Raw genomic sequence first — 26107 nt, 5'->3', positions numbered from 1 at the left:
ACTGGATTGCAACATTTACCAAGTGGTCTTTAACAAGGGTGTAAAGTGAGTGTTATCACAAAACCCTAACTACTAAAGAACAATTTGAAATTCTTTTATTTGCTGTTACATGTACTCCTTGTAAAGTTTCCTACACTCTTGACACATGTAACCTAAAGCTAGCAGCTTTTCAGTGCAGAAGAAACAAATGTAACTGCTCCTTTGTTGCCGTATTTGTTAACCATTATGGTAAGCTAAGGGAACTTGTATTCAAGCCAAAAGAATAGGCAATCTTCAGAAGATTCTAGATCTCCGGTTGTTTATAACAATGTAGATTAACCACTCGGATGCCAGAAATTACATGTAGAACATTCATTTCAAGATACTTGCTTGGCTGAATTATAACACTTAACGAATCACCCCCCTGCAGCTCAAGTCATAAGTTTGCCGCTACTCCTGATTGAGATTAGCTACGACAGGAACAAAGCCTGTTCTTGAGAACACCCTGTAATAATGCTGAGCACTCCAAGTTCTCCCCTCAATAAGCTGGGAATACAATTATGCCTTGGTAATATGTTTCCCTGCCCCCACCCCATCAGCACCTCAAGGCCCACACTATAAACCACCAGTAAAGCCCACACCTGTTCAGGCGATAAAGCCCTGACAGGTTTAAGTGTCTCTCCATTCCTTCCCAATCCATTTTCTGCTTGACCTCATCAGTCAGAAGTGTGGCGAGGGGCTGCCGGGGCCGAGTAAATTAACTACTTTTACAACTCAGCGTCTGGTTTTACACTCATCTTTAGGGTGCCATTTACCACGTTTGCATGATGTTCCTTGGGTGCTAGGTGATACATTTGTCTGTCAAGTGATTTTATTGATGTTAGTGGATTATGGATCCAGGAGTAGCTGCCCATATGGCCCATTGTAGGGTGTGTTAGACATCCCCAAGAGATGCCCTTGAGGCTGCCCTTTGGTGACCCTGATATTGAAAGTTGTTACAATGTTCTTCCTCCATAACAACTACTTTTTAAAGCCCATATGGAGCCTGACATCTTATTTGTAGCTTTCCTGATAGTAAAACCTAACTTTCCTTTCATGTGCGGTGATGGTGTGAAATGTGGAAGAAATGACTGTTACTTTTTTGTTCACACTCTCATCCAAGCCTGAAAATGTTACCATTTGCCGTACCATAATAATAGAAAGCTTTTTGTATAATACAATATACTCCACCTTTATGATGTATTGCCATTTTGCATGTGCCGTACGGCTGCTTTGGGTTTGCTATTACGTAGAGTCTTCACGCATGCGACAATGACACCAGAAGGTCTTGGTGACATTGATAATGACTGGCAGGAAGCAGAGAATCAGATGTCCTCGTTATGAATTGCATCTGGTTTAATCTGTCATTTCCCCAGTCTCTCGTGAGTCTTGAAAAATGAATTTTCAAATAAGTTTCCATTAAGGGCTGCAATTTGCCTGGAAAGACGTCATACATTGCAGATCAGATTTCATGCAACTACTAAATTTTACGACATACATTTCCTCTTACTTACCCTAATAATTTATGACACTTTCCCGTATACTTGACATCCCTGCTCTGTTATGCTGTCATTTACCGTGTAATTGATAGTGCCTCAGTCCTTGTTTGACGTTAGCACTGTTATAACCTAATGTATTCCGTGTTGCCTATTTTGTTACAGTGGCTGACATGAAGCCTGTTGCCGCCGCCGCCCCGGCCATGGGGGTCACTGCAGGTGCACGAACAGAAAACAGGGTAGGCCAACGATAGCTCTCCCGTGTTCTTCGGCGATTTCCGCGCCATTTTCGGGGCCGAGTGAAATAGGCGGAAGATGAAAAATGAGCGTTCTGCGCATAGGAAATTATAGTTCCCCCCGGAGTCCCCCTGTTGTGGAGGAACCACCACCCATTTAAAGATTAACTCTGCTGTCCACCCCTCTCCGTGCCCAGATTGATGGAGCAATCCCTACCTGTAATAGGCAGTGGGGAATACCTGGGAGAAATGATCGCAGTAATTTACACAATGTGAGATACATTGTTGTACCCACAATCAGGATTTAGGCATGACCTTAGTCTGTACTTGCAAGTTGGGAGGAGTGTTAGGGAACCTGGAAACAAAGTATCTGGGGCAACAAAACTTCTTCCGCAAGGTTAGGGAAGTTTGTTGGGGGGTAATAGATGAGTTTGTCCCTTTTATTAAGGTTAAGTGCAGGATTGCAAAGCGTGTCTTGGTGTTCTGTGTGAAGGCAGGCATTGCCTTCGGTTATGATGAAATCGTTCCTCAGGGGAGCATTCATACTGCAGAGATGACTTTGACTAATTGCCACTGATAAGTCCATGTTGGAGCTCTTCTATCCTCTCATTAGTACAATATTTGACTGCTGAAGATGGTGCAACAAAAGAAATTGCCCATTAACCTTTTTTATCACAGCTATGAATTTGAATTCTTCAAACAAGTTCTCTTTCATGTCTTTTACTACACTGTTATTGAAAACAAGTGAAAACAGTAAGATATTATGAACAAAAAGCGCTTACTGTGGCATTTATTAGCTATGAATATTCCTGGAGATGTTGCAAATTTAAAAAAAGGATACTTGTAAGTTGTAGATGAGGCATTTTAGGCGCACAATGCAAACAAACAAACAAACAAACAAATTATGTTGATGAAGGTTAGACATCCAGGTAATAAGACGCGCCAAATGACAGTGTGACTGTTTCAAAATTTTATCCAGTTGCTTGAGTAACTGCCATTTGGTGTAAGCAATGTGTACCAAAATTCAAGTCGTGTTGGAAACTAAGTAAAGTTGCCTCTCCTCCAGAAAAAGAAAGTGAAAGAAGTGCTGACTGATTAGTTCCAGTCCCTGATCCCCGAGATCAGGCCGGCAGACCCTGTGGTGTCTTCACACGTCCCAGCCCATACGCCCAGCACCGGTGAATAATCCGCTGGTTAAGGAAGCTGGTCAATATTATTGACCACTCCTGACAGGTCCTTATCATGCTATTCTCACCGGGCTTTCTAAAACAATTTGACTTGTGACCAGTTGACCCTGCTTCCCCTGCCCACTCTGACCTCCCTCACCTCCTCTCCCCGGTAATATGCACCCCCTTCCTGCGGGACTGGGATCATTTCTGAATTCTCCCATTTAGCTTGATATATTTCATACAGTCAAGTATATCTTGAGGTCATTAGGCATATTGATATCTTGGCAGTTTTGCGAGAGCCCAATCGATGCCTGTGGTGTGGTAAGCGGAAAGAGCCAATGACCTCATCACTTAGATTATTGCCAACTGGCTGAGTAAGAGGTGAAAATGAGCCCAAGTTTAAAACCTGGAGGTGTTGAGGTATCTGTTATTGGGTGTAGATGTCTGGGGGAGCACCGCGCCCGGTCGCCACCTGGGGCTGAAGGATCAGCAGCGGGGACAAGTATCGACAACTCCTTCACAAGTGGCTTGATATGATTTATCAACAACCAAGAATATCAATTTGCAGAAGAAGCAGTCAATAGCCCTTGGCAGGGTTGAAAGCATATCGCGGCATACGGTATTGACTCCTTAAAGGATAACTAAGTGTTTAGCTCTGTGGGTAACGTCTCAATTCTCCATTAAACTCTCGGCCAGAGTTGGCCTCAGACGTCCAGACAAACTGGACAATTAAGTCTCAGCCCATAACCTGACTCATGCCTGACTGACGCCCTCTTTAGTATTTCTTAAGCTCGTCAGCAGGATTGGCTGCCATGTATCAATTTAGACGCTGGATGGGTTAAGAATATAAAGCCAGTTTATGCTTTGTCGTTAAAGATTGTATAAAACTGCCTAATCATAAAGAAGTTAAATGAGTTGCTCCCACATCAATGGTACACACTGCTTAATCTGTCAGGAGGGGATCTGAGAGGTGTTCCAAGAAGACGGGGGGATGCAGAGGTTACTGTAGCATTCAACAGTTCTTCCTGTCAGTAAGATGAGTCATGTTAAAGTCCCTTTGCCAAGCAGATGGACACTACTTCACGGATGGAATAAAGTACTTGAAAACCATGAATAATACTGTAGTGTCTTCTTAGAAGTGGAAAATAAGTTGTATACCATCAAGAAAACAGAACTTACATTAAATTTCTTTCTGTAAAATGATACGTGATGATAAAAGTTGTTGGAATTGACATTGACTCATGTAAATACAATGTATGCATTGTCAACATCATTTTGCATGTTAACATGTGTGAATGTTGCATGTCATGAAGTGATGTACTGAATATGGTCATGTTTTTGCTTGTCTTCATCAGGTGAAAATGAACAGGATGCGACAGCGGATTGCCCAGCGCCTGAAGGATGCGCAGAACGAGTGTGCCATGTTGACAACGTTTCAGGAGTGTGACATGAGGTATATATACCCGCTACATCACATGTACATGTAAATAACATTTCAACAACCCTCAGACCAGGGCTTCAGCAGTCACCCGTGTGGTGTACCAGGAACTTTTGGACACATTTCTAAAAGATATCAAAACCTGAAGTTCTGCTGCAGTGCTGTAGAAAGCCTTTAGGAGGCCCATTATGGAATTTAACCTTCGTTTTTCCAACCCCTACCCACATACCAAATATTATATCTATCCATCCGCAATTTCTCGAGTTATACTATCCACAAATACACAAACAAACAGCACTGAAAACATAACCTTCTAGCTTGGCGAAGGTAAATATTATTCTTATACAGTATAAATAGTCATACTATCAACAGTCTTTTGGAAACAGTCCAGTGGAAACTCAGCCAAACCTGGACTACCACTTGTCCTCTTCCTAACATGTCTGCCTAAGATGTAGTTTGGGAAGTACATGTACTTACACAAACAGCCCCTATTTTGTGTTTTTTGTTTGATGTGATTAAGGAATTAATTCGATAACTGAAAGTCTTGCAGTATTTAAGCTTGGCATTCAACAAAGCCATTTGATGTCATTTAATTTTCAAAGTCATTGATAGAATCTGCCATTCTGACAATCCTGATATCAGTGTCGGTATGGACAGTGGACTAATGAGAGTGTTGCCAGTGTAATCTTTGAATCCAGACAATGTATCATGGAATATGCCGAAATAGATGGCGGTCCCATTTCCAAGTGTACCGAGTAAGTGCCTACAAAAACAAAATGCTTTATATGATATATAGTTTATACTTTTGAAAATCTTTTAGGGAAGAAAAATGTTGAACTGAAGTGCTGTTCAACCTTGTTTTAAAAAAGAATGTGGGTGGTTGTCTTACATCTAGTTCAGCACTGATAAAGCAGAAAATACACAATGTTCACTTCTGTTGGAGATGTGGCTTATGGAAATGTAGCCTACGTAGAAAAATACATTTCTTAAAACAAACAAATTGTGAAGCAGTCAAAGAATCATGATCCCACCCTGCTGTGTCATGACCTTCATTTTGAAGGTGAAACCGTGCAGGATCCCTCCCCCACCCATTGAGTCGGCAGCTTTGTTATGCACGATTCAAGCCCGTATCTTGATCGTCTTTCACACCCTCCCAAGCATTTGCCTGTTTCCTTGCTTATTGCCTAAAGATTGATGCCATAAAAGCCATTGGCTCCGTCAGATTGCACAAGACCATGTGTATGTGCCTTCAGATGGGCATCACCCCATCGCTCACCCAGCGATAACCGCTCACTTCAGACTGTTATTCCTGCAGAGGTAGAGTTGACCGTCAGGTCAGCTGCCACATATTAATAAGAATACAACCATCTCACAATCACAAGGGCAAGAGTTGCAGAGTTAGGGAGCTGGGGCACTCACAGAGATCGCCTTGCTGATTATCTGGATGGGCTGTTTCCTTTGAAATTTAAAAAAGATTCTCAGCGGGGCAATGTGATTTCTTACATCTTGAAAAGGTGGAGTTGGGACTTCTTGAGTCCCTGGAATTTATTCCTTTCACAATTGCGCACAGCAGGTTTGTGCCTTTGTGCTGGGTATCCAATTATGATTCATGAAGTTAGGCGAATGGGCCTAGTTTGTCCCAGATGACATGATGTGATATGGTTAAGGTTACCCGTGGGACCGGCAAGTCTGCCTAACTTAAGGTAGTATTAAGTCTGCTAGGTTTCCATAAACATACACATGCCTGGCTAGAAATGCCTAACACTGACACAAGCTCTTGCTACCTAACTCTGCAGTTCAATTTACCACTGACTCATCATATACAACATCCACTAAGTATTTTTAAGCTGTACTAACTTAATTTCTTACTTTTGGTCCCTTAAAGAACTGCTAGAATGAGATGACCAAATTGATAAGATAATTGAAACCCCAATCAGGGATGTATAATTTTTCAGAGATTAAATTCCTTTAGAGAGTGAAATGCACCATTACTTGAAGGAAGCATCTGGTACATCTTTCAAAGTACATGCATATGTATTAGAAATGCACTTAGGCTGTCTTGTATGTATGTATCATAGTCTATCTTTGTCTAGTGAACAGTCATTGTACTCAAGAAATTCTTACCGATCTTCTTTGATCCACTGATGTCTTTGTACCTTTGCAATATGGTCTTGTGATATTTTTTCTCAGACAAAAAATTTCATTTTTTGTTTTGTTTGACAGTAATATCATAGAGATGAGGTCCAAACACAAAGATGGGTTCCTGAAGAAACACGGCGTGAAGCTTGGGTTCATGTCTCCCTTCGTCAAAGCAGCTGCCTTCGCTCTCCAGGACCAGCCTGTGGTGAATGCAGGTAAGGCTGTTTCCTTCTCCCATTTCTGTCTTCCTGTGTTGTAAAGTAACAATAGAATAGTCAACTAAACAGTAGGTAGCTATCTTTGATGCTGGTCCGTTTCTCTTGATTGATACTTATAACATCTGTTACTTTAACATCTGTGTATCACAAAGAGTTCACTGGTTTCTCTGCGTGCACATCCAACCTCTGTCTCAAGGTGGCACCCGTGCACTGGCTACAACCTTTCTGTCTACTGCTGGTATTCTGAAAGAAAATTGTGTGTTATGCTAGGTATACTAGGATTATAGCCATATTTCTGTGCCCAATGAAAATAAATAGTGAAATGAGAAAGCAAAATGTCATTACACTATTGGTACAACATTGCCATTTCAGAGGTCTTGTAATTTTGGAAGATGTTTGTGAAAAGAAATGGTCTTTCCCATGTTGATACAGTGTACAGCCTTGTGTTTACAGACAGGCATCTAACTGCACCACATTTGACCCCCAGAAAATATGCAAGCTTTAAAAAGCTCTTGAGGTCAGATAGGTTGCAGTGTGAGTAAAGTACATGTATGTTATATAAAGACAATTCAAACTCTTCAACTGGACAAAATTTGGAGATTTAATTCCAGACATTTCAAGTGACATCCATCACTCTTCTTCAGCGTCACTAGAATAAACTCAAGCAAAACGAATACATTGCTAGTCTATACATGTATGTTGATCTGTTAGAACTTTAGTAATGTAATATACATTTCAGTAAAGATGTTCACCCATATTGAATGAGTGAAGATCATCTAGTTTGAGCTGTCACAGAAACTGAGAACAAATGTCTACTCCTCCCCACTGCTTGTCTTCTAGACATGTTTGCTAGTGAAACATTATTAATATGATTACTAGGTATTCATTAGTTCCACTAATTATGTCAAAGCAACTGAAGGTGACTTTCAAGTTCAACAGTAACGATGTAAACACTACCCTGTGACATGAGACACATTGTAATCCTTTATCATCTAAGTTGATTGTTTAATCCCGATTCATCTAACAACAGAATTACAAAGTAATCCACCTTTGATGTGTAGTATATTATTCATCTTTATCAAAACCTGCAGCGACTGTCATGGCAGTCCATCTTCACTATCTTTCACATGATGAATTGTCGCTGTCTCTCCCTTCCCCAGAGAAATTTGCGTCAAATTCACACATCAGTAAGCACAACAGTGCTTGAACAGCTCTCCCTAAATATGACTGAACCGTTGCTCTCCTGCAGATACCTCACATTGTATTTTTACTTGACACTGCGTCCCAAAGCCCCCATCAAAAGTCAAAGTAATTCCTACTGCATTGATGCATGCGTTCTGGCTGTGATAAACCACTCAGGCATGTCTAATGTTCAGTGATTGTAATCAGGATGGCTGATGGGATGCATGTTAGCATCCACTTGACTAGACAAAGCCAGCCTTGTGCTCGCACCAGAAATCTTTAAATGTCCCGGTAGAGCAGTGGATCTCCTGAGGTCGTGCTGTAAACATCTTGCAAATATTCACATGGTCTAAAAGCTTTGAAAACATACATCCTTATTGCTTTCATACAATTTCATACAATTTCATACAATTTCATACATTTCATACACCTTTGCATGATGCACTTTTCAGCTCTTGCAGATAAATACTGCTATTGAGTATGTGCTTTATGTCGCTTCCTTTTGTGTCAAAAATGGGGGGAGGCTTGTTATATTCCATTTGAGGCTTTGAAGTAAGTTATGTAGAAGAAACTATAAAATGTATGGAATATAAATGATCATAAATTTACTTGATTCCATATCCCAGAAATTAAGCTACAAATCCTATAGTTGAAACCTGCTGAAGGCTTATTGACATCTCCACGGTGCTGAAAGTGTGGTAGTACTTCCAGAATGGCCCTTTAGTGGACTTTTCACTGTGATCTAAAAGCAGACTGTCTCAAAACTGTTCCTTGGTCTGTTTGGGAGGGGGGGGGGGGGGAGGAAGATTGTAGTTCACTAGTGACTCCCTATGGTTAACTGATGGTATAACTGGCTGTGATCAATTATTCTCATCATTGAGAGCTAAATCGCAAATACCATTCTTTAATTAAAGCATTGTTACAAGGCTTGTTATGTGCTGCATGCACAAACACAATACATGTATGTCAGGCACAGGAGCTCTGTGTATGGTCAGGTCATCCCCCCAGGATCCCTTCTCTGACAGCATTGCAAAGCCATTATCCTTCAGAAAATAAGCCTCAAAGCTGTGGACAGTTCTGCACCATTCCACAAGGGGGCAGAAATGACCAGTGAGCCACCGGTGTTGATTTAATTGGATGTACTGTGAAGTACATGTAGAAGGGAAAATATCATCAGCGGTGGTGATCAATACATACCATTAATTGCTTGATCCAGTTGTGTCAACTACACTTAAGTTGTAATTGGAGAAAAATTTGCAGGCAATTAGAAATTGCATTAGGTCAATCACAATAATCCCCTCTTCACCTTTCACCCAGAAACAGCCCAATGACCGTGGCACAGTCACCGTAAAGTTAGCCATCAAAGTCCCCATACCCTTGATCAATCAATAATGAGCTATAAATAGTAATAGAACAAAAGTAGACGTTTGCATGTCAGTGACGCATCTGGTCGTTTGAATCCGTGTCAGGACCTGAAAATTTCATAGAGACATATCTGTTTATGCATCACCTCTGGGCATCAAAGCCTCTTCAGTGACAGCGCAGAAGAAAGAATAATTGTGGACTTAAGAAAGGAGGCAATCCCTGAGGAGAGCTCTTCCAGGGTGTCTTTATCTGTGTTACATTCATTTTTCATGAGTGTCGCTGCTGCAACAGTTGTGGGTCATGAAAGATGCATGTGGTGTCCCGCATGTCTGGCTGATGGACATTGTGGGCAAGTGGAGGGAGGATGTCCCCAGTGACACCCAACAGTCTTTTAATCCACAGACACTTAAATCTGTCCTGCATCCCTGTCATGTTGAGGCATGATGGAAGGCAGCAGTGCAGCCAGTTAGCATCTATCTAGTGTTGGGCTCAAGCAGAAAAGTTTTCTTCGGTTTCTTGCTGATTTTTGTTTTTTCAACCAGTTGTTTAAAGCTTTTATAGCCAGTTGTTCATTTTCTAGCTGTTGATGTGTCTTCACATAAATATGAAAGCATTATTGGGAAACAAACAGGAAATAAAGAATTGATGCCGCAAATTGCCTTAAATGCTTGCTCCTCTTTTTGCACGAAATTACCCTGCAATGATAGTAATTATCACTGACAGCAAAGGGTGGTTGCATTAGTTTGTTTAGATTGTATCAAAGTGATTAGTTAGTGCTGATAGTTCTATCATATTCCTGTCTGGTATCGCATTCCCAAAGGAGGTCTTCAATCTGATCTCAATATTTCACTGCAGTCTTCTTGAAAAGAGTTTATTTCTGTATGTGGCATTTACCTGGGATAACTTTTACAGTTATCAGCCTGATACTACAGCACAGAGGAACCAGACAGCCATTTGATGCTACTACTTAAGTAGTAATTTCTTTGTTTGGCCTGGGGTACATTGTTATGATAATGTGATTCTGGGGAATTAACTAGAATTTCAGTTTCTATCGTCAACATCCACCAAATGCTGAACCACATCGACCCAGAAGAGTTGACAAGATGAGAGTCTGAAGGTCACAAAACAAGATTTGTAGCTTTTCCCAAAATTGTAATATCCTATTTCTTTCCCCATTCCTGCAGGCTTTGACCCTTACTGTCCCAGATGGAAGCATGCACAGATAGACATTTTATATTTGTACCTGCCATGCATGTATGATGAGGACATGGTGTCTGGTACATCACAATTCAGCCTGCTTAGCAGCAGCATCCCAGAATGAAAAAAATTATTCTTGCACCAAGTTTTCAAACATACCAAGTCTTCCTACAATGTATATGTTAGAAAATTAAGTCAGACAGCTTTGAATCTCGGGGTGAATACACTTGACACAAAGGCTGTGACAGCATCTCCCATTCTTGATGGATGCTTGAAACATTAAGTAAAGCAAAGTTCCTTGACGCACATGTAAACTTTTTTCTGTAATCTTGTCAAATCTCCGACTTGCTTTTGTCAAAGGTGCCAGTTTGATTACATTTTGATTTAAAGCAGCATATATTTGTCAATGTATGTGGGGATTCAAGATGAAAGAAATGATGTATGGTAGTATACCTACCTGTTGATTTCCTCACAGGCAAACCTTTGGCGTAGCACCAAGCTGAGATGTCTCTTGTTAGTACAATCTACAGGTAACTTTTCTGACACCTGGACCAATCTTAACAATGATTGTATATGATGGAAGAGTCATTATTTCCTGTTGATTCCTTTGATGCTGACAAGCATTTGGGTCCTATCCATGTGCCTTGATATGTGTTTGAAAGACACAAGACAGAAAAGCATGTGTCCTCTCTGTTAAGTCTCTGGAGAAAAACTCACTTTATTCATAAATACCAAAGTATTGAATGCTGTCGACAGTTTGATATGCAACAAACGACAACTGTTGTTTGTGTTCTATAAGAATTAGGATTGATAGAGACTTACACTCCCAAAATGAGTACAGTTTGGGCTGTTGCAACCTGCAGATGTTTCTTTTGGCTTATCCTTCCCAAGAGTAGCAGCAAGTTTCAGCGGTTCTGAAGTTGCTGGTAGGTACATTATGACTTGCAGACAGGGTGAAAGACATCCATTAGGACACCAGGGGTGCACTCAGTTTCTGTCACCCAGCAAGGAATGCATCTCAGAGGTGACTTGTCATCAGTCTTCCAAGAAGTACAATTTCTTTGTGTCTGGAAGGGGCAGTTCCTTGAAGGTGACTTGGCACACACTTTCTCCTCCATCAGTCAGATTGGGTTCTCCTTGTGTCACCAGATGGGAGGGGTTCCTCACCCTACAGAAGGAACGTACACTGTTATTCCCTCTGCACTCATGCAACAGATGATAGATCCTCTCAAAATGGAAATCGACTCTGGGAAAGGTCAGACGAGCTACAAATGAACTTGGTATTTTCACATCACTGACGGAGTGGTGTATCTCCAGCTGCTGCCATGTAGGCTGCATGCTCTGTCATTAAAGATTGATGAATCTTATCTTAACAAATTTGCACAAACATGTGACAAACTCTTCAAACTCTCAATACACAAAATTGTCATTTGCATTACAAGAAAAAAAAGCTGACAGCTCCAAAGTAAATCCTATTTTTACGTTGTACAAACATGACTTGTGATGACCAACTCTTGTAAACAAAATAGTAAACAAAATAGTTGTTTATTGTCCAAGAAAAAAAACAGCTGAAAGCTCCCAAACATCCACTGGCTCCTTTGCAACCTGTTGATTTCACAGCGTTGGTGATTTGTGACCAAGACATTATTCAGTCGTAGATAGATACAGTGGTACCATCATGTATGTAATAAAGATCTGTCTGCAGAAGTCCCTTGAGCAAGTTGCTGTCTGTAGACTTCAGTAGCATCATAAGAAGGCTTTTAGAAAATCTGCTTTACAATGAATATCAAGCAAGCATTCTGTATAAGTCTTCAATTTTACAAGATACAAGATAACTTTATTGGAAATCGCAGTGTTGCCACTTAATTAAAACCAATGTACAATCATTTCAATTAATAATCATATCAATTAATCAATCAATCAATCAATCAATCATCACATTTGAATATACGGCGCAATACTGTCCAATATCATGCGTATACGTAAGACCTTAAAATTGACACTTTAAGATAAGTAGGACAGACAATATTTAAAATCGGTGTATCTTTTTAGGTACATTTGCAGAAAACAGGTCACTGATCATACATGTTGATAAGCGGGTCATGTATTGTACTGCAGACATACATAACCAAGTGTGCAGACATGATTTCTGTCCCTACAACATGCTTGTTATCTATTGCAAATAAATCCACTAAGGCAAGGATTAGCATATATAACACAGGGAAGCTCCACCTCAGCCTTTATACTCTATTATAGATGTCTTTACGTCATTCACTAATTGGCTAATTACATGCAGCGTAGTCAGGACCTTCAATTCAGATTAAGCTCATTAGCGGTGTTCAATGTTATGTTGGTTCCAGCAGCTGGGGCACAAACATGTGGAGATTAAAGTAGTATACATGTTGTGGACATGTTCATATACAGTACCTGAGGTGCACCATCACTTATTAATGAATGGAGACCTTTATTGCACATTTTTGCCACACTTGGCTAAGTACAGGTCACAACAAAACAAAATAACAAGTACAGTTAACGGATAAGAATATGACTATTTTTAGATAAATCCTACTTCTCCTCCGTTTTCAGTTATAGTAGATATAAAAGAACAGACATGTTTTTCAATGGAAGGTTTGTCTAGTGGCATTAGGAATATTAATATGATAAGTTCTCCATCCTACATTCTGTAAATGCCTTTAAGTTTATAGGGATTTAATTTCATGGTAGGGAGAAAATGGATTGTTCGCAATGGGTTTAACTTTAAGTTCGCGGTTGAAACATGGGGGTAGGCGGGCAGAAGACAGAGCAAGCTTTTTGGGGGTGGTTTTGAGTTTGAGGTGAAGAGGTCACCTCAAAAACTACAAATATTAAACCACTGTGAAAATGTCAGCATTTACAGTAGGATTTCCTCACTGGTTTCAATCTTGAATGTGATGGTCAGGATTACAAAAGAAATCGACATACATGGATTCTTGACCTCCTCAGCATAATGGATGGTATTAAAGCTATAGAAATGCACTGCCTCTGAGGTCAATGAAATAACTGTCTTTCTCCAACCCTTGTGGATAACCTTGTATGTATGAGTACCCAACCCTGTACAACTCACTTCTACATGCATGGATGGCCTTTCTTCTGCTCTGTGTATTAAAAAGGGCAACGAATGAGGTTGACTTGTTAAACCCTTATGATTAATTGTGCATCTTTTTTTTCTCCAGTGATTGAAGACAAGGAGATTGTGTACAGAGACTACATTGACATCAGTGTTGCCGTGGCAACGCCTAAGGTGAGTTTCCCTGCATCCAAATGAGGAGGGAGGGGGCAAGGTGACGTCTTGGGTGGGTGTTACTTTTAAAATGTATCTCAGCATGTATACAAGGAATACATTTTACAGTAAACTGAATTTCTACAAAAATATTCTCAACATTCTTTGATACTTCTCTTTCCTATATTATTGATGTTATTCTAAGGTACTGTAACTAAGTTAATTTATTTTAGCGTGGACTACCTCGCTGTAGGGGAAAAGAGGTTTTCGTGTTTTGAGTTCGCAGTTGATTCTTTGGTACAGTGGCAATACATTGGAAACAAATATTCAAGGTGTTCATTGCAGTGGAGAGGTCACCGTGAAAAACGTGAAAATAAAACTGTTGCAAATATTTCAAGAGTTACAGTAACAGTTCTTATGTGGCATACAAGTGAAAGTCCTCAACAACCTCAGGTGGTGCATTCCTCCTTGCAGCTTGTTATTGGGTGTTTCACTCTGCTTGCCACATGCCTGTTTACTTTCTCCAGCTGCCGTCAAGTGCAGTTTGGGCATAGCAATTATCGGCGCTGCCAGCAGGGCACCGCGCCATGTATCAAAGGGACGATATCTCATCTCATTGCAGAGTGCTTATACAATACCCTGGTGAATATCATATAAATCACATCTGACTCCTGCTCTTTTTCATTTTGACAAATTGATGACTTACCTTTTTTTTAGAGAACAGGTGCACCTCTTAGGGAGTGAACTCCAATGTCATGGTCACTCAGCATGCCTCTAGCCATTTTTTCTGTTTGGGGGGGTTCTTCGTACTATCAGAGGGGTCAGCGAGCGATGCTTTCTAGGGGGGTCTAGGGGCATGCCCCCCTCGGAAAATTTTAAAGATTGAACCTTCTAAAATAGCATTTCCTGCGTTTTTGAGAGGACCCCAAAGGAAAAATCAGAGACAAAATGAGCAATTTTCTAGGATTCCAGCCCCGCTAGTGATACAAATCAGTCTGCCTTTAAAAAAAAAAACTTAGACATTAAAAAGTGGACCTTAGAGTGTGTGGGGGCACTACAGGCATGTTCGGTGCACCCTAATGTGGAAGCTGTATACAACAACATCCTTTGAACTTATTTCTATTGCATACTCCAGAAGAAGCTTCAAGTTTGAGTTTGAAGAAACATTTTAATGCATACGAGTCTTACATATGTATGCGGATGTCCTCGGATGTAGTTCAGGTGGCAGACTTGACTGTAGCACTACATGTAAGTAGACTTCAAGGACAGCCCTTTTTGAACAGGCTAAATGTCCTGACTCTCTAAAACAACATACTTGTTGCTGACTGCTGTGGAAAGTTGTCGTCAGTTCTTGGTTAGACTTAGAGTGAGGTATGCAGTGCCGGTGGTGACCTGGCTTTCAACAGTCTGTTTGGGGAGCACAGAATTCGTCCATTATTTATGAGTATTGAATTGCAGTATCGTTGGGGTTACAGGTCCTTCTGATATATGGTATCTGAAATTGACACTATACTTCATGTCCCTCTGCTGTGAACGAATTCAGGGCAACATGAATGGAGAGCCCTTCTCTTGAGGTCCTGTATTACCGAGGGTTGTGTTTGTCAGACTGTCACATGGGCACTGAGGTTACAAATAGAATGAGTCAAACATAAACAACCTGGCTCTGCCTCTAAGACATTTATGTACAACAGAGAGCCTTTCCAGAAGTGGATATTGAAAAGATAGTTGGATACTCATTTGAAAAGTAGACAGCCGATCTTTAAAAAGTTCTCATCAACCCAAAGTGTCCACTGAATATCTTTCACTAGTAACTAGTTTTAGTGCAAATTTAATTGATTGTTGAATCAACATAATGTCTAGATAGCATCATATATTAAGTACTTATTATAATCTCAAATCCATGTACACCTGTACCCCAATACAGTCTTTTTTATTACCTTTTGTAGCTAAAAGAGCCATAGCCTTTTATTAGTTCACTTGTGCGGTTGATGTTGCGGATTGACCTTTTGCTCTTCACCACAGCCACGGCCCAACTGACTTATTAAAGCAGAAAGCAATGCATATCAGACAATGTGCTTCCTGTCTGTTAAAATTTTTCAGCATTACACTTGTTGATGGGAGGCAAGTCCCTGAAGAATGGAAGCAATTACCAGTCGTAGATGGAGGTGCAGATGTTAATGTCAGGGATTGTCACTTTCATTAGGTTTCTTATCAGCGCTAAGTCGTCCTGCTTTGATGAATCTCCAGGCTTAGCGGATTTTATCCTACAGAATCGAATGGCCCTGCTGGAGGAAGTGTGAGTCTTAATGATTCCTGTTGAGAGCTTGGGTATCAAAGCTTGTAGATGAGCCTGCTGCTCGGTATCAAAGCTTTACGGATCAGCCATCTCCCTGTCCAGGTGACCTCCTGGTGACTAGGTTAGGCAGGAGAGAGAAGGTTAATCTTCTTGTAAGATGAGATAAGAAGTGGAGTATCTTGTCTTATCTCAAAAATGCTTCTAGAGTCACCATGTGCCAAAGAGATGGCTGGACAGACCTTGGAGTGCATCATTTTGTACCAGAGCTGTCTCCAGGACCCGTCCCGGGACAGAAATTTTGTTGCTTGTTGGGACAGACAAAAAATTCACCCCATCCATCCCAAAAATCTGAAGTTCTTGACATAAGATTCATGAAAATGTGTTTTTGTAAGTTTGAAATGACAGATTTAACAATGAAAATTAACGGGCTCCCATTAACGGAAATAAATGTAAAGCTGGAAACAGTCCTGTTCTGTACATACATGCACATGTTGTAGTACAGTCAGAACTGCCCAAGAAGACCATTCAGGGGCCGAGAAATTTTGGTCTATGTGGACAGAATTCTTATGCTTGTGTGTTGGGGAGAAATTGTCTAAGGGACTGCCAAAAAGTGGTCACATTGGCCAGGTTGTCCTTATGTAGCATTGGTCACTTGAAGTAAGTTGTACAGGTTTCACTGTACTCTAGAAATACCTTGTGGTTTCATACTTGCTGTTTTCATGCTGAAACTTGGGGGAGGGGGGCAGAGATGAGCCATCAGCATGGAAAAGGAAAACATTTTTTGCTTGTGATGTGTTGCAGTTATGAAGTCTGCGTCTACCTATCACTAATGCAATATCATAATCCCATGTAGACAACTCATGAAATCGTGGATAAAATTCCTGACTATTTCTCCTGTTAACGCCAATCGTTGACAGTGTATAACCCTGTAGCCAATGCAAATTTGGTGCCAAAAGGCTGCAGTTGAAAGAGAAAGATTAATATAAAGTTTGTTATGCTATCTATAGACATATGAATCTCTCTCCAATTTTATTTTTCGTCTTTATTCCCCATCAGATGGGGGTTGGACATGCTTGCACATGGATGGGGAAGCCCCAGAACTCCTCAGCAAGTGCAAGTCTTTTTTGTAGCAAGAGTTTTTACGGCTGGATGCCCGTCCTAATGCCAATAAAATTGATATTTTCAAATAATGTAAATGATGGTAAGTTGTGCCAGGTCAAATGAATCAATAATTCCAATATTGCTTGCCATACAATTACAACAGAAAGCATTGAACGATAATGATTTTTCTATTGAAGCCATTATTTTCAAGAAATTTTCACTTGAAATCATGTTTTGTCCTTTTTAGATGAAATCTTAGTTGGCCATTGTTTTATACGTGTATGTTGCATGAAATGTAATGAGATTTATCAATGATTAACAACAATTCTATGTAAAATGCAGCCTTACCATTGATCAAACGTCAGTGCAACATCTACTACATTCAGCTGTGCATTTTTTATTGGTCAATGAGCAAAAGCTTTCATCATGAATCTAGCTAGTGACTTTAATGACAGTGAATGGTAAACTTGAAGGTATTAGAGTGCCTGTATTATAAATCCAAAGAAGATACATTTTCCACACAATGTTGCATCCCTGTGGTTCGGTTGGTAAGCGATCCCGCTGCTTCACCGTATGGATCAAATTCTGAACTAACTCCGGATATGGTTGACCCTACCTGGTTGACATCTGCAAGTCAATCTAGTTCACGCAAAAGTATATTTCCCATGTACTCATTAAGAAGCAATTTTCCACGCTCTGCCGCAATGGCTGACGTGTGGAGGCAAGAGCGCACCACACATCTGCGGAAAGACAAGATTTTACTAAGTGTGCGGTCGCAACCTACATTTGTAAGCTGAGCGCTGAGATCTCTGAGTACTGCACTTAGTGAAACAGGAAATGAAAGATAAAGGAGCACAGCCGACTATAGCACGCCATTACAGGCTGTGGTGGCACCCAGGTGTGAAATTTGCCAGCATCTTTAATTTTCTGCCTGCGCTGTCATTTTGTGCTGTTGCTACATGTTCTGTTTGTAAGATGAATCGCTTGTCACTCGGCTTTTGATTTGAAATTATCGAAGAATAAACTGTCTTTTTTGTTAGTTGTTTACCCCAAGAGTGTAGAGTATTGTTTTGGGCTTGTCTGTGTGTCTTGGACAGCATTTCCCCTTGATTGTACATCTCATATATGTTTGACTGGGCTTAATGGCAGAAGCACGCCTCAACTAGAATACTCGCAGTGCCTGGTCGTGATTTATGGGCGGGTTCTCCGCGGCAGGTAGCGGAGGCTGAGGCTTATTACACACACTTAAAATTTCCATCCATCAGCGGTTGTCAGGCCTTCCACAAACGTAACAAGGTAGTTTGATGGCCTCCGTGTACCTGTATGTCCAGGAACACATCACTTGTACGAGCAGTTGAGGACTCTTGGGAAAATTGGATTTATCATTCCTAGTCTGACTGAAGCTCCCCTTTCCCCGCGGAAGGCTGCAGATCTCACAATCAGGATGAAGCTCGTCAAGCTTTTTCATTCCGCTCCTTTTAGCTAGTTTCAAAGTCTGTCACTGTTGCATAGCAGCATCCTTGCACTGCTAATGGTACAGAATAAGTGAAGTACCATACATGACTTTCCTTGTTAAATATTGTTAAGGCCATGTTGATTTGATTATATGGATGACATTCGAGCGTGCATCAAGTTTTGCTCGTTTCCACAATATTAAGTTTGTGAACATACTGTAAAACCTAAAAAGCAAGGGCAAAATAAGGATATGTATGCTGTTAATTGCAAAAAAAATATTTCAGAAAATGGATATTATGTCGTAGAATGCCAAAGTCAATCCCAAAGTCAAAGAAGAAGTTTTGAAAGAACAAAAATAAAGATGTATAATTATTGTATACATGTATTTCATAATACCATACTCTGTATGTCCAGTTCTGTTCATTCTTCCTGGCCACATAGATTTCATAATGAAGGCAACTTTTTTTTTTTTTGCAACCTTTTTTTTTTCATTCGCACACTCGCATCAGTTTTGGGGTTCCCAGAGGATGCCATCCCTATACACAAATCAACTTGGCCTAAAGACATCAAAGTAACTAGCCCATTAAGTTGATGACATTAATGGGCATCATAAATATGGGCATCATAAACATGGGCATCATAAACATGGGCATCTTGATAACTAAAAGTATTTTTTAGACATGTATTCTGTAATGATGAAAGGTGACGTCAATGTATGCTAATCGTGGTCTAACTAATTCCACTGTTGCATGAAGGCACTTAATAGATTTGGTTAATGTTAAGCTTCATCTGCATCTAGGCGATCATTAAGGAGGATGTTTTAACATATGTTAACCATAAACTCAAGTTTCTATGGCTTTATAGAGACTGGGCCCTGACATTGGTCCCTAGCCATTGCTATGTTGACCCTATTTTCCCTCATGTGAATTCTTGTAATTGCAGCAATCACAAATCAATCAATGAGCAGCCAATTTTTACTGCTTGCAGATAACCTTCCTCTTTGATATATTGTCGTTGATATTTCAAATTGTCATGTTCTTGCCAACTGCCAGTTGGACCTATTCCTGAACCAAATAAAGTTTTCATTCATTCATTCATTCATTCAATTCATTTCATTCATTCATACACCATTGTAGTAGCAGTTGTGGTTTCCCAGCTTCAGATATGGAGACAAATCTTTATATCTTGCCAGCCGACCTTCTGACTTCTAACTGTCTTCCAGGACACTTTATTCCTTTCCCAGGTTCCAGTCTCGTGCACATTCCCAGATAAGTCACTCCATCAGAAATCCCCCCTCTATACCAGATACTGTAAATGCAGATATGTTCGCGGTGGTTTTATGTTCGCGGTTTTCGCAGCAACCATTTCACAGCAATTATAAAACTACCGCAAACATTTTTGTCCAATACTTTAGCAGTATGTGACTAGAGCACTGCCATAAACTCCACAAACACTCCATTTCCCCTTAACGTGAAACAAGAACCATGCAAACTTAAATGCATTCATAGTTCTCTCTTGCTATTCATCCACTTTCAAATTTCCAAAAATTCAGCCAGGACAGTCAACTCTTGCTCCAAATCTTTCTGTGTCACTTGGCTGGGAAATAGATGTATTACACCTGGTATTGCGCTCTGGCACTAGAGGGGATTTGTGAATTTACTGATATGGGTCACTGACTGACAGACGGTCTTGTCTTCTTGCACGTGGAACAGACAGGGTAATTATGACACAGCCAGACAGTAAAACAGAGCCCCCAGGGTAGAACCAAAGGTACAGGTCTAGTATATGTCCTTCCCTGGTCAAATATCATATTGCTCATCCTATATCCTGTCTGGTGCATTCTGCAGCCGTGCCCTTATGTATGAGTGCCTGATGCATGGTACCGGTAATGTCAGAACTAGCTTATCATCATGCAAGCAGGCATGCCTTTGGACCTGCTCGGCAATCTAAGTTAGTCTTAACCTGGTTCAATAATATGAGGGGTAGCTTTATCTGTCGAGATGCAGACCATGGAAATCAATGGAAAGTTTAAAGTACAAAAATGTAATCTTTGCCCTGTAGGGAATGGAGGCCAGTGTTGTCTCTGTGAATTGACGTTTGACTATTCTCAGCAGAGGAATACTGAATGAAGAATGGAACAATGTGTCAGTGGAAATGAAACGATGTGTGGGGCACTGGTCAATGTAATTTTCCCTGTTGTCATACGTTATGAAAAATATCTGTAGTTTTGCACTAAGTTGAAGGGTGTGGACATTTCTAAACACCTTCACCCAGCTGTCTTTGCGAACGTTTGTTTACTGATCAGGAAAGTATTCTTATAAAAGAATTCTTATGAATTTTATTATGCATGTTAAATTCAGGCAAAATCTCAAAACATTTGTTCACCCTTAATCAGCTGTAGATTTAATTCTTCCTTTCACTCCTTCCTCTGCATGAGCATAGAACCTTATCTGGAATCTCTGGAGTCTGTCCAAGGTGCTGATGTAAATGCTGCTGTGTCCAAGGGGTTTCAAGGATACCAGTCACATTATGCTTTGAAGATCCTGAATAAGAATAAGCTTTCTCCTACAGGACTACTAAGTAAGATACCTGTATCAATGGGGAAAATTATCTAAGTAACACCAAAAAGTGGTCACATCGGACAAGTGGTCTCTATATAGAGGTGGTCACTTGTACAGGTTTGACTGTATGCATTTTTCTAGAATATGATTTCATGTGTTTGCTAGTGAGTGAAGCAGGAATAGAAGCTGGTTTCTGCACACATTCTACTTGTAAGACTTGGTTACCACAATGAATATGTATTTCAGTAAAGCTAGCCAATGTACCTCAACAATGGTAAGGCAGATCTTTGCTAAAAGGATGACTTTGTTTCGTGTCCGCAGGGTCTGGTTGTACCTGTCATCAGGGATGTGGGAAACATGAACTATGCTGACATTGAGAAGACCATTCAGGAACTGGGAGAGAAGGTAAGTGTGTACCACCAACTCTGACTGAGGTTGTTCACCTGTTTTGAAGGCAAATATTGTGATTTGCTACTAAGGACTATAATTTCCATTTAGCTCATGATGCCCTTACTTGCTTGCTTACATGCCCTTACTATTTTTATGTAAATGTTTACATAACCAGGTGAGGGTAGCCCCACTGTCCTGGAGTCAACTGTATTCTTTCTGTGTAGTTTTAACTTTTAGTTACATGTACAAAGTTATCTGAGTTGCACTAACAGTGCTTTAACAGCTCTTATTCATTCAGGAAGTATTCAGTGAACAATTGATGATAATGCCCGGCAACTGCCATTTGTGATAAGATAAAGCCATAGATGACTTTTTTTATTATGCAATATGGACTTAGTTTGAAGATTTTTGCATAACTGTTGGCCATAGATGGCTACCATATCTACTGCTGTGCGAGACAACCACACAACCATGTAACTTAAGTTACACAATGCTTCCATCAATCCAGTAGGGGCTAACAGATGGAGGGCTGCAAAGGCAGCTTTTATAATTTTGATTGCTGATTTTCAGATGAGGTTGAGGTTTTCAGTTCTAGAAATGTGTCTGGCAGTGCATGCAAACCAACAACTAAGTTTTTGGGGTACCTGTATAATGGCTCTTACATTTCACTGCTGTATGAGTAGCGTATTATACCTTTTCTTTTTGGACGATTCGTGTGCAGCTCACGCTTCTAACTTGGCTGCAACTCTCTGGTAAAATTAAATGTGGGAGAAAGATTGACTTATCTCACTGGCCCATCACTTTCTTTTTGGTGAAGGGTTTCCTTGGATCACCCATGCGCAACATAGTTTGGGTTGCGACGGTAATGCTGCTATTACTGGCTCCACTTTGATTGCAGTGTGATGAGGTCTTAGCTATGGATGTATACCCGGGATAATCTGGGATGATGCACGGGTCTAACCTCTGCCCCCCTCTCTCTCTTTCAGGCACGCAAGGGCGAGCTCGCCATCGAGGACATGGATGGAGGCACCTTCACCATCAGTAATGGAGGAGTGTTCGGGTCCATGTTCGGCACCCCCATCATCAACCAGCCACAATCAGCTATTCTAGGCATGCATGCAATTCTGGATCGCCCCATGGCTATAAATGGCAAGGTAAGGCCTGGGCGGAGATGGTCTGGTGCCGTTTTACGGTTCTCTCTGCAGCAGTTAGCGGGAGATATTAAGTGTGACGCAGATAGATCTGGCAATAATCCCCCCTCTCTTTCAAGCAATCACTCCTGGAGGTACCTTATCTAGCGGCAGCGTTTTTGTGTGCCGGTGTGACCGTATTCACAACCGCGATGGGGATTTTAACTGGTTTACTCTGATGGGTCAGAACCCTTTGGCACTCCTCATGCCCGCAGTATCGGGCAGGGCAGATGGATACACTTAGCAAGATGGGGGCAGATGGGTCTACAGTTAGCAAGTGTAAGAAGTACAGTGCAGTGGTGAAGTTTGCTGGGGTTTTTTACATACTATCTCGAGGCATGGCTCTTCTTTCTTCTTAAACCCAAGACCTCCATTCAATATCCTATCCAAAGGACATCCCTAGCCAAAGCTAGGCTTTCCTTTTCACCTGAGTGAAGTGAGGAAATTCGTGTTAAGTGCCTTTCCCGAGGGGACAACGTATGGGTTTGTTGGGGGTCAGAACCTCTTGATTTCGGTCCAAATACTTGTCACTCAATGCCACTGACCTGTGCTTTAGCATTTACAGCCCCATTCTGGCACTGCAAGGGATGGTCATGGACACACCCTATCTTGGAGCCAACTTGTACTCCAGTTGGGAAATACACAGACCTGTTAGTCTCTGTGATTTGGACAGATACTAACATGCAGTTTAGACAGTTACTCTAACAGCTTAAAGCCTAACTCTGAATTGCACAAGGAAGGGAACACTGTAAAGCCCTAAAGTCAGCATGCAGCTGCCTCCATTATAGATTGTAAAACATATTGAGGTTACCAGGGTTAACTACCCAAACACCTGGTCTCCCACTGATCGTTTAGGAAAAGACCAGCACTAGCGTTAATGAGGAATGTATTGCTGCATACCAAACACAGCTCAATGTGCTCATTTGCCAATACTTATTGGGTACAGTTTAGACCAACACTCTGATGGATTGTTGTGGAAGTTGGGGAAAAAACAGACAATTGGAAAGAAAATGAGAAACATAAAGCCAGCAGGCAGCCACTAAATCCTGAGCACCCATAAAGGTAATCGTGCAGATCATCCTGATACGGAGAAGCCGGGAGTTTTCTCATTATTGTAGGACAGTAGGTAGTTGGGCCCTCGGGGACTGTGCAGCTGCCATGTTACGCAGGTTTTCCTTATTTCATGTCACAAGAAATTCTCCTTAGCAGATTACGGTAGATTTGTGTTATTGGAAAACCGTGTAAGAAAAGTTGCTGCTGTTATTTCACCAATTGCTGAGCACCAGCGTGTAATTCTTCAATTGCATGCTTTGAGTGGAAAGTTTCGGTGCTGAATCTTTTAATGGGAAGTGGGCGGGGGCTTAGGCCTGTCTGTGTTGCGGAGGAATCTGTTGATTTGTATGCATTATGTGCCTCTCTTCGGGTCTTCTCCATCTCCCCAGCTCAAGCAGCAGAGCACACCAATTTGTGGCCTGGCCTTGTTAATAGTGGTTGCTATTTGCAGAACATTTGTTGCCCTGATGAAGAGCCAGAACTCATCAACGTCATTTCTTGACAATTACCTCTGCAGCGAGCATTGCTTTTGTGCCGCTAAGGCCATACTGAATTGATTGTAAGGATGACATCCTCTGGGCGCTACAAAATTGATGTGTGCAAAGAAAATGAAAGTTTGGTAAACAAGTTGCCTTCATTATGAAATCTCAGGTGACTGAACTTAGAGAACTAGCTAAAAAATTAGGGTAGCGAATGTAGGAATGGCCGGTAGAAATAGGATGGCACCCAGGTTATTAGCGAACATGGTATACCAAAGAATATATTTTTTTTTTTGTTCCTTCACATCTTCTCGGAAGACTTTGTAAAACATTGCCCAAAGCTCAGAATGTATGTTGTGCAAGGAGTTAGTTTGCGCAAGAAAATCGGTACATTTTACATTTTCTGACATTTTTTAAATCTACTTCTTTGTGCAATTTGCAGTATGGCCGATAACGTTTTTGTTTGGAAACAGACAAAAATCGATGCACACATCGATGTCATCCATACAGTCCAGTCAGCATGGCCTAACAACTGTGCAAACAATTTCTTTTACCTATATTGACTGAATGCATGTACTTGCAGATATAACCGCAAGGCACAAATAAAGCAATAACTCATTGCTGACAGGCTCACTTAAACTTAAGTTGTGCTGTCTGCATGCTGATTTCCCAACCATCGCGTAACCTCGTAAAGCCTGAAATCTCATTTTATCTTGTCTTCCTGACACAATCAGGCCGACTGTATGACCTTAAACTGGTAGTCATTAACTCCATTGTCTACTGGGCTTGTTTTAGTAAAGACCCATTTATCACATTTGCCACACAGGTACCGGTTGCCATGTTGTTGAGCAAAGAGCAATTACACAGATTGATGAAAGGGCAGCTCTTGTTTTTGGTCTTGAAATTTGGCTTAGCCAGCTGTATTCGATCATTCCTTCAGACAAAGGGCAACAAGTTTCCTTGCTGTTTCAGCAGCAGGGTATATTTTTATAGGGAGGGGTTGCCAGCCCTTCCCCTTCAATGTGCTTTTTATATCCTTAATGTCCCTTCCGAAAGACGGGTATGGCCCCAACTGAGATGCCCTTCCCAGGATTGAACCAGGGTCTTCCAGTTACCAACTTACTGGAACCAGGAGCTCAACAGTGAGGTTCCTACAAGTTGAGCTACAGACATCCCACATGCCATATTCACTGTATCCAAATTGTTTCGAGTACGAGATTCATGTTTGAAAGAGATGTGGGGACTTGGAAGTGTATAAAGAAGATCCTGCTGCACTATCTTCATGTTGATAACTTGTCACTGGGCTGAATTGAAATTTTATTCAGACTTAGCCTTTAGTATGCTAATAGTATTGTCTTTGCAGTATGTGTGGTCGAGGATATAAGTATCATTCAAATGTGCTCTTTAGCTATTGGGGGAGGGAGGACAGTTTAGGCTTCAATGTCTGAATTTTAACCTTTAGTTAGTTTTCACAGTTGGAGGGTCCCTAAATCACGCTGCAGTAACGTGGAGATGGAAAAGCCCCAGGCCATGTGAGGGAAGATAGGTCTACAGTTATCTAAGATGTATATGCATGGTATATATTTATCATGATTAGAGTCAAACAGGGACATGGACCAAAAAAAAAGTCATGGACAAATTGTTTTGTGAAAGGATCACCAACTTTGCAGTCTTGTATTTGCCTCGACACTGTGACTAGCATACCAGTGCACAGCTTACATCCGTCTGAGACATGGCTTGAAGGAAATTGTGCAGGATAAGGTTTATTCCGCGTGTCTCCATCCCATCGTTAACCCGTCCTCTCATTACCTTCACCTGCGGTGTGCGTCTGGTGCTGGCCTTTAAATCCTGCATCTTACAGCTGT

The 26107-nt window shown here is 41.0% G+C and overlaps 1 protein-coding gene across 1 annotated transcript in view; it reads left to right on the top strand.

The window, feature by feature from the left end:
• LOC136433718 (dihydrolipoyllysine-residue succinyltransferase component of 2-oxoglutarate dehydrogenase complex, mitochondrial-like) overlaps positions 1 to 26107 on the top strand; it is a 51334-nt gene that overhangs the window by 13602 nt on the left and 11625 nt on the right. The window contains exons 9-14 of the mRNA XM_066426170.1: positions 1680 to 1753; positions 4275 to 4372; positions 6581 to 6711; positions 13671 to 13738; positions 21452 to 21535; positions 22507 to 22674. Coding sequence (XP_066282267.1) covers positions 1680 to 1753; positions 4275 to 4372; positions 6581 to 6711; positions 13671 to 13738; positions 21452 to 21535; positions 22507 to 22674 — 623 coding nt within the window. The remainder of the gene's footprint in view (positions 1 to 1679; positions 1754 to 4274; positions 4373 to 6580; positions 6712 to 13670; positions 13739 to 21451; positions 21536 to 22506; positions 22675 to 26107) is intronic.

The sequence above is a fragment of the Branchiostoma lanceolatum genome, chromosome 4 (genome assembly GCF_035083965.1).
Source record: "Branchiostoma lanceolatum isolate klBraLanc5 chromosome 4, klBraLanc5.hap2, whole genome shotgun sequence".
Classification (NCBI taxonomy): Eukaryota; Metazoa; Chordata; class Leptocardii; order Amphioxiformes; family Branchiostomatidae; genus Branchiostoma; species Branchiostoma lanceolatum.
This window is presented reverse-complemented; position numbering and strand designations above follow the sequence as displayed.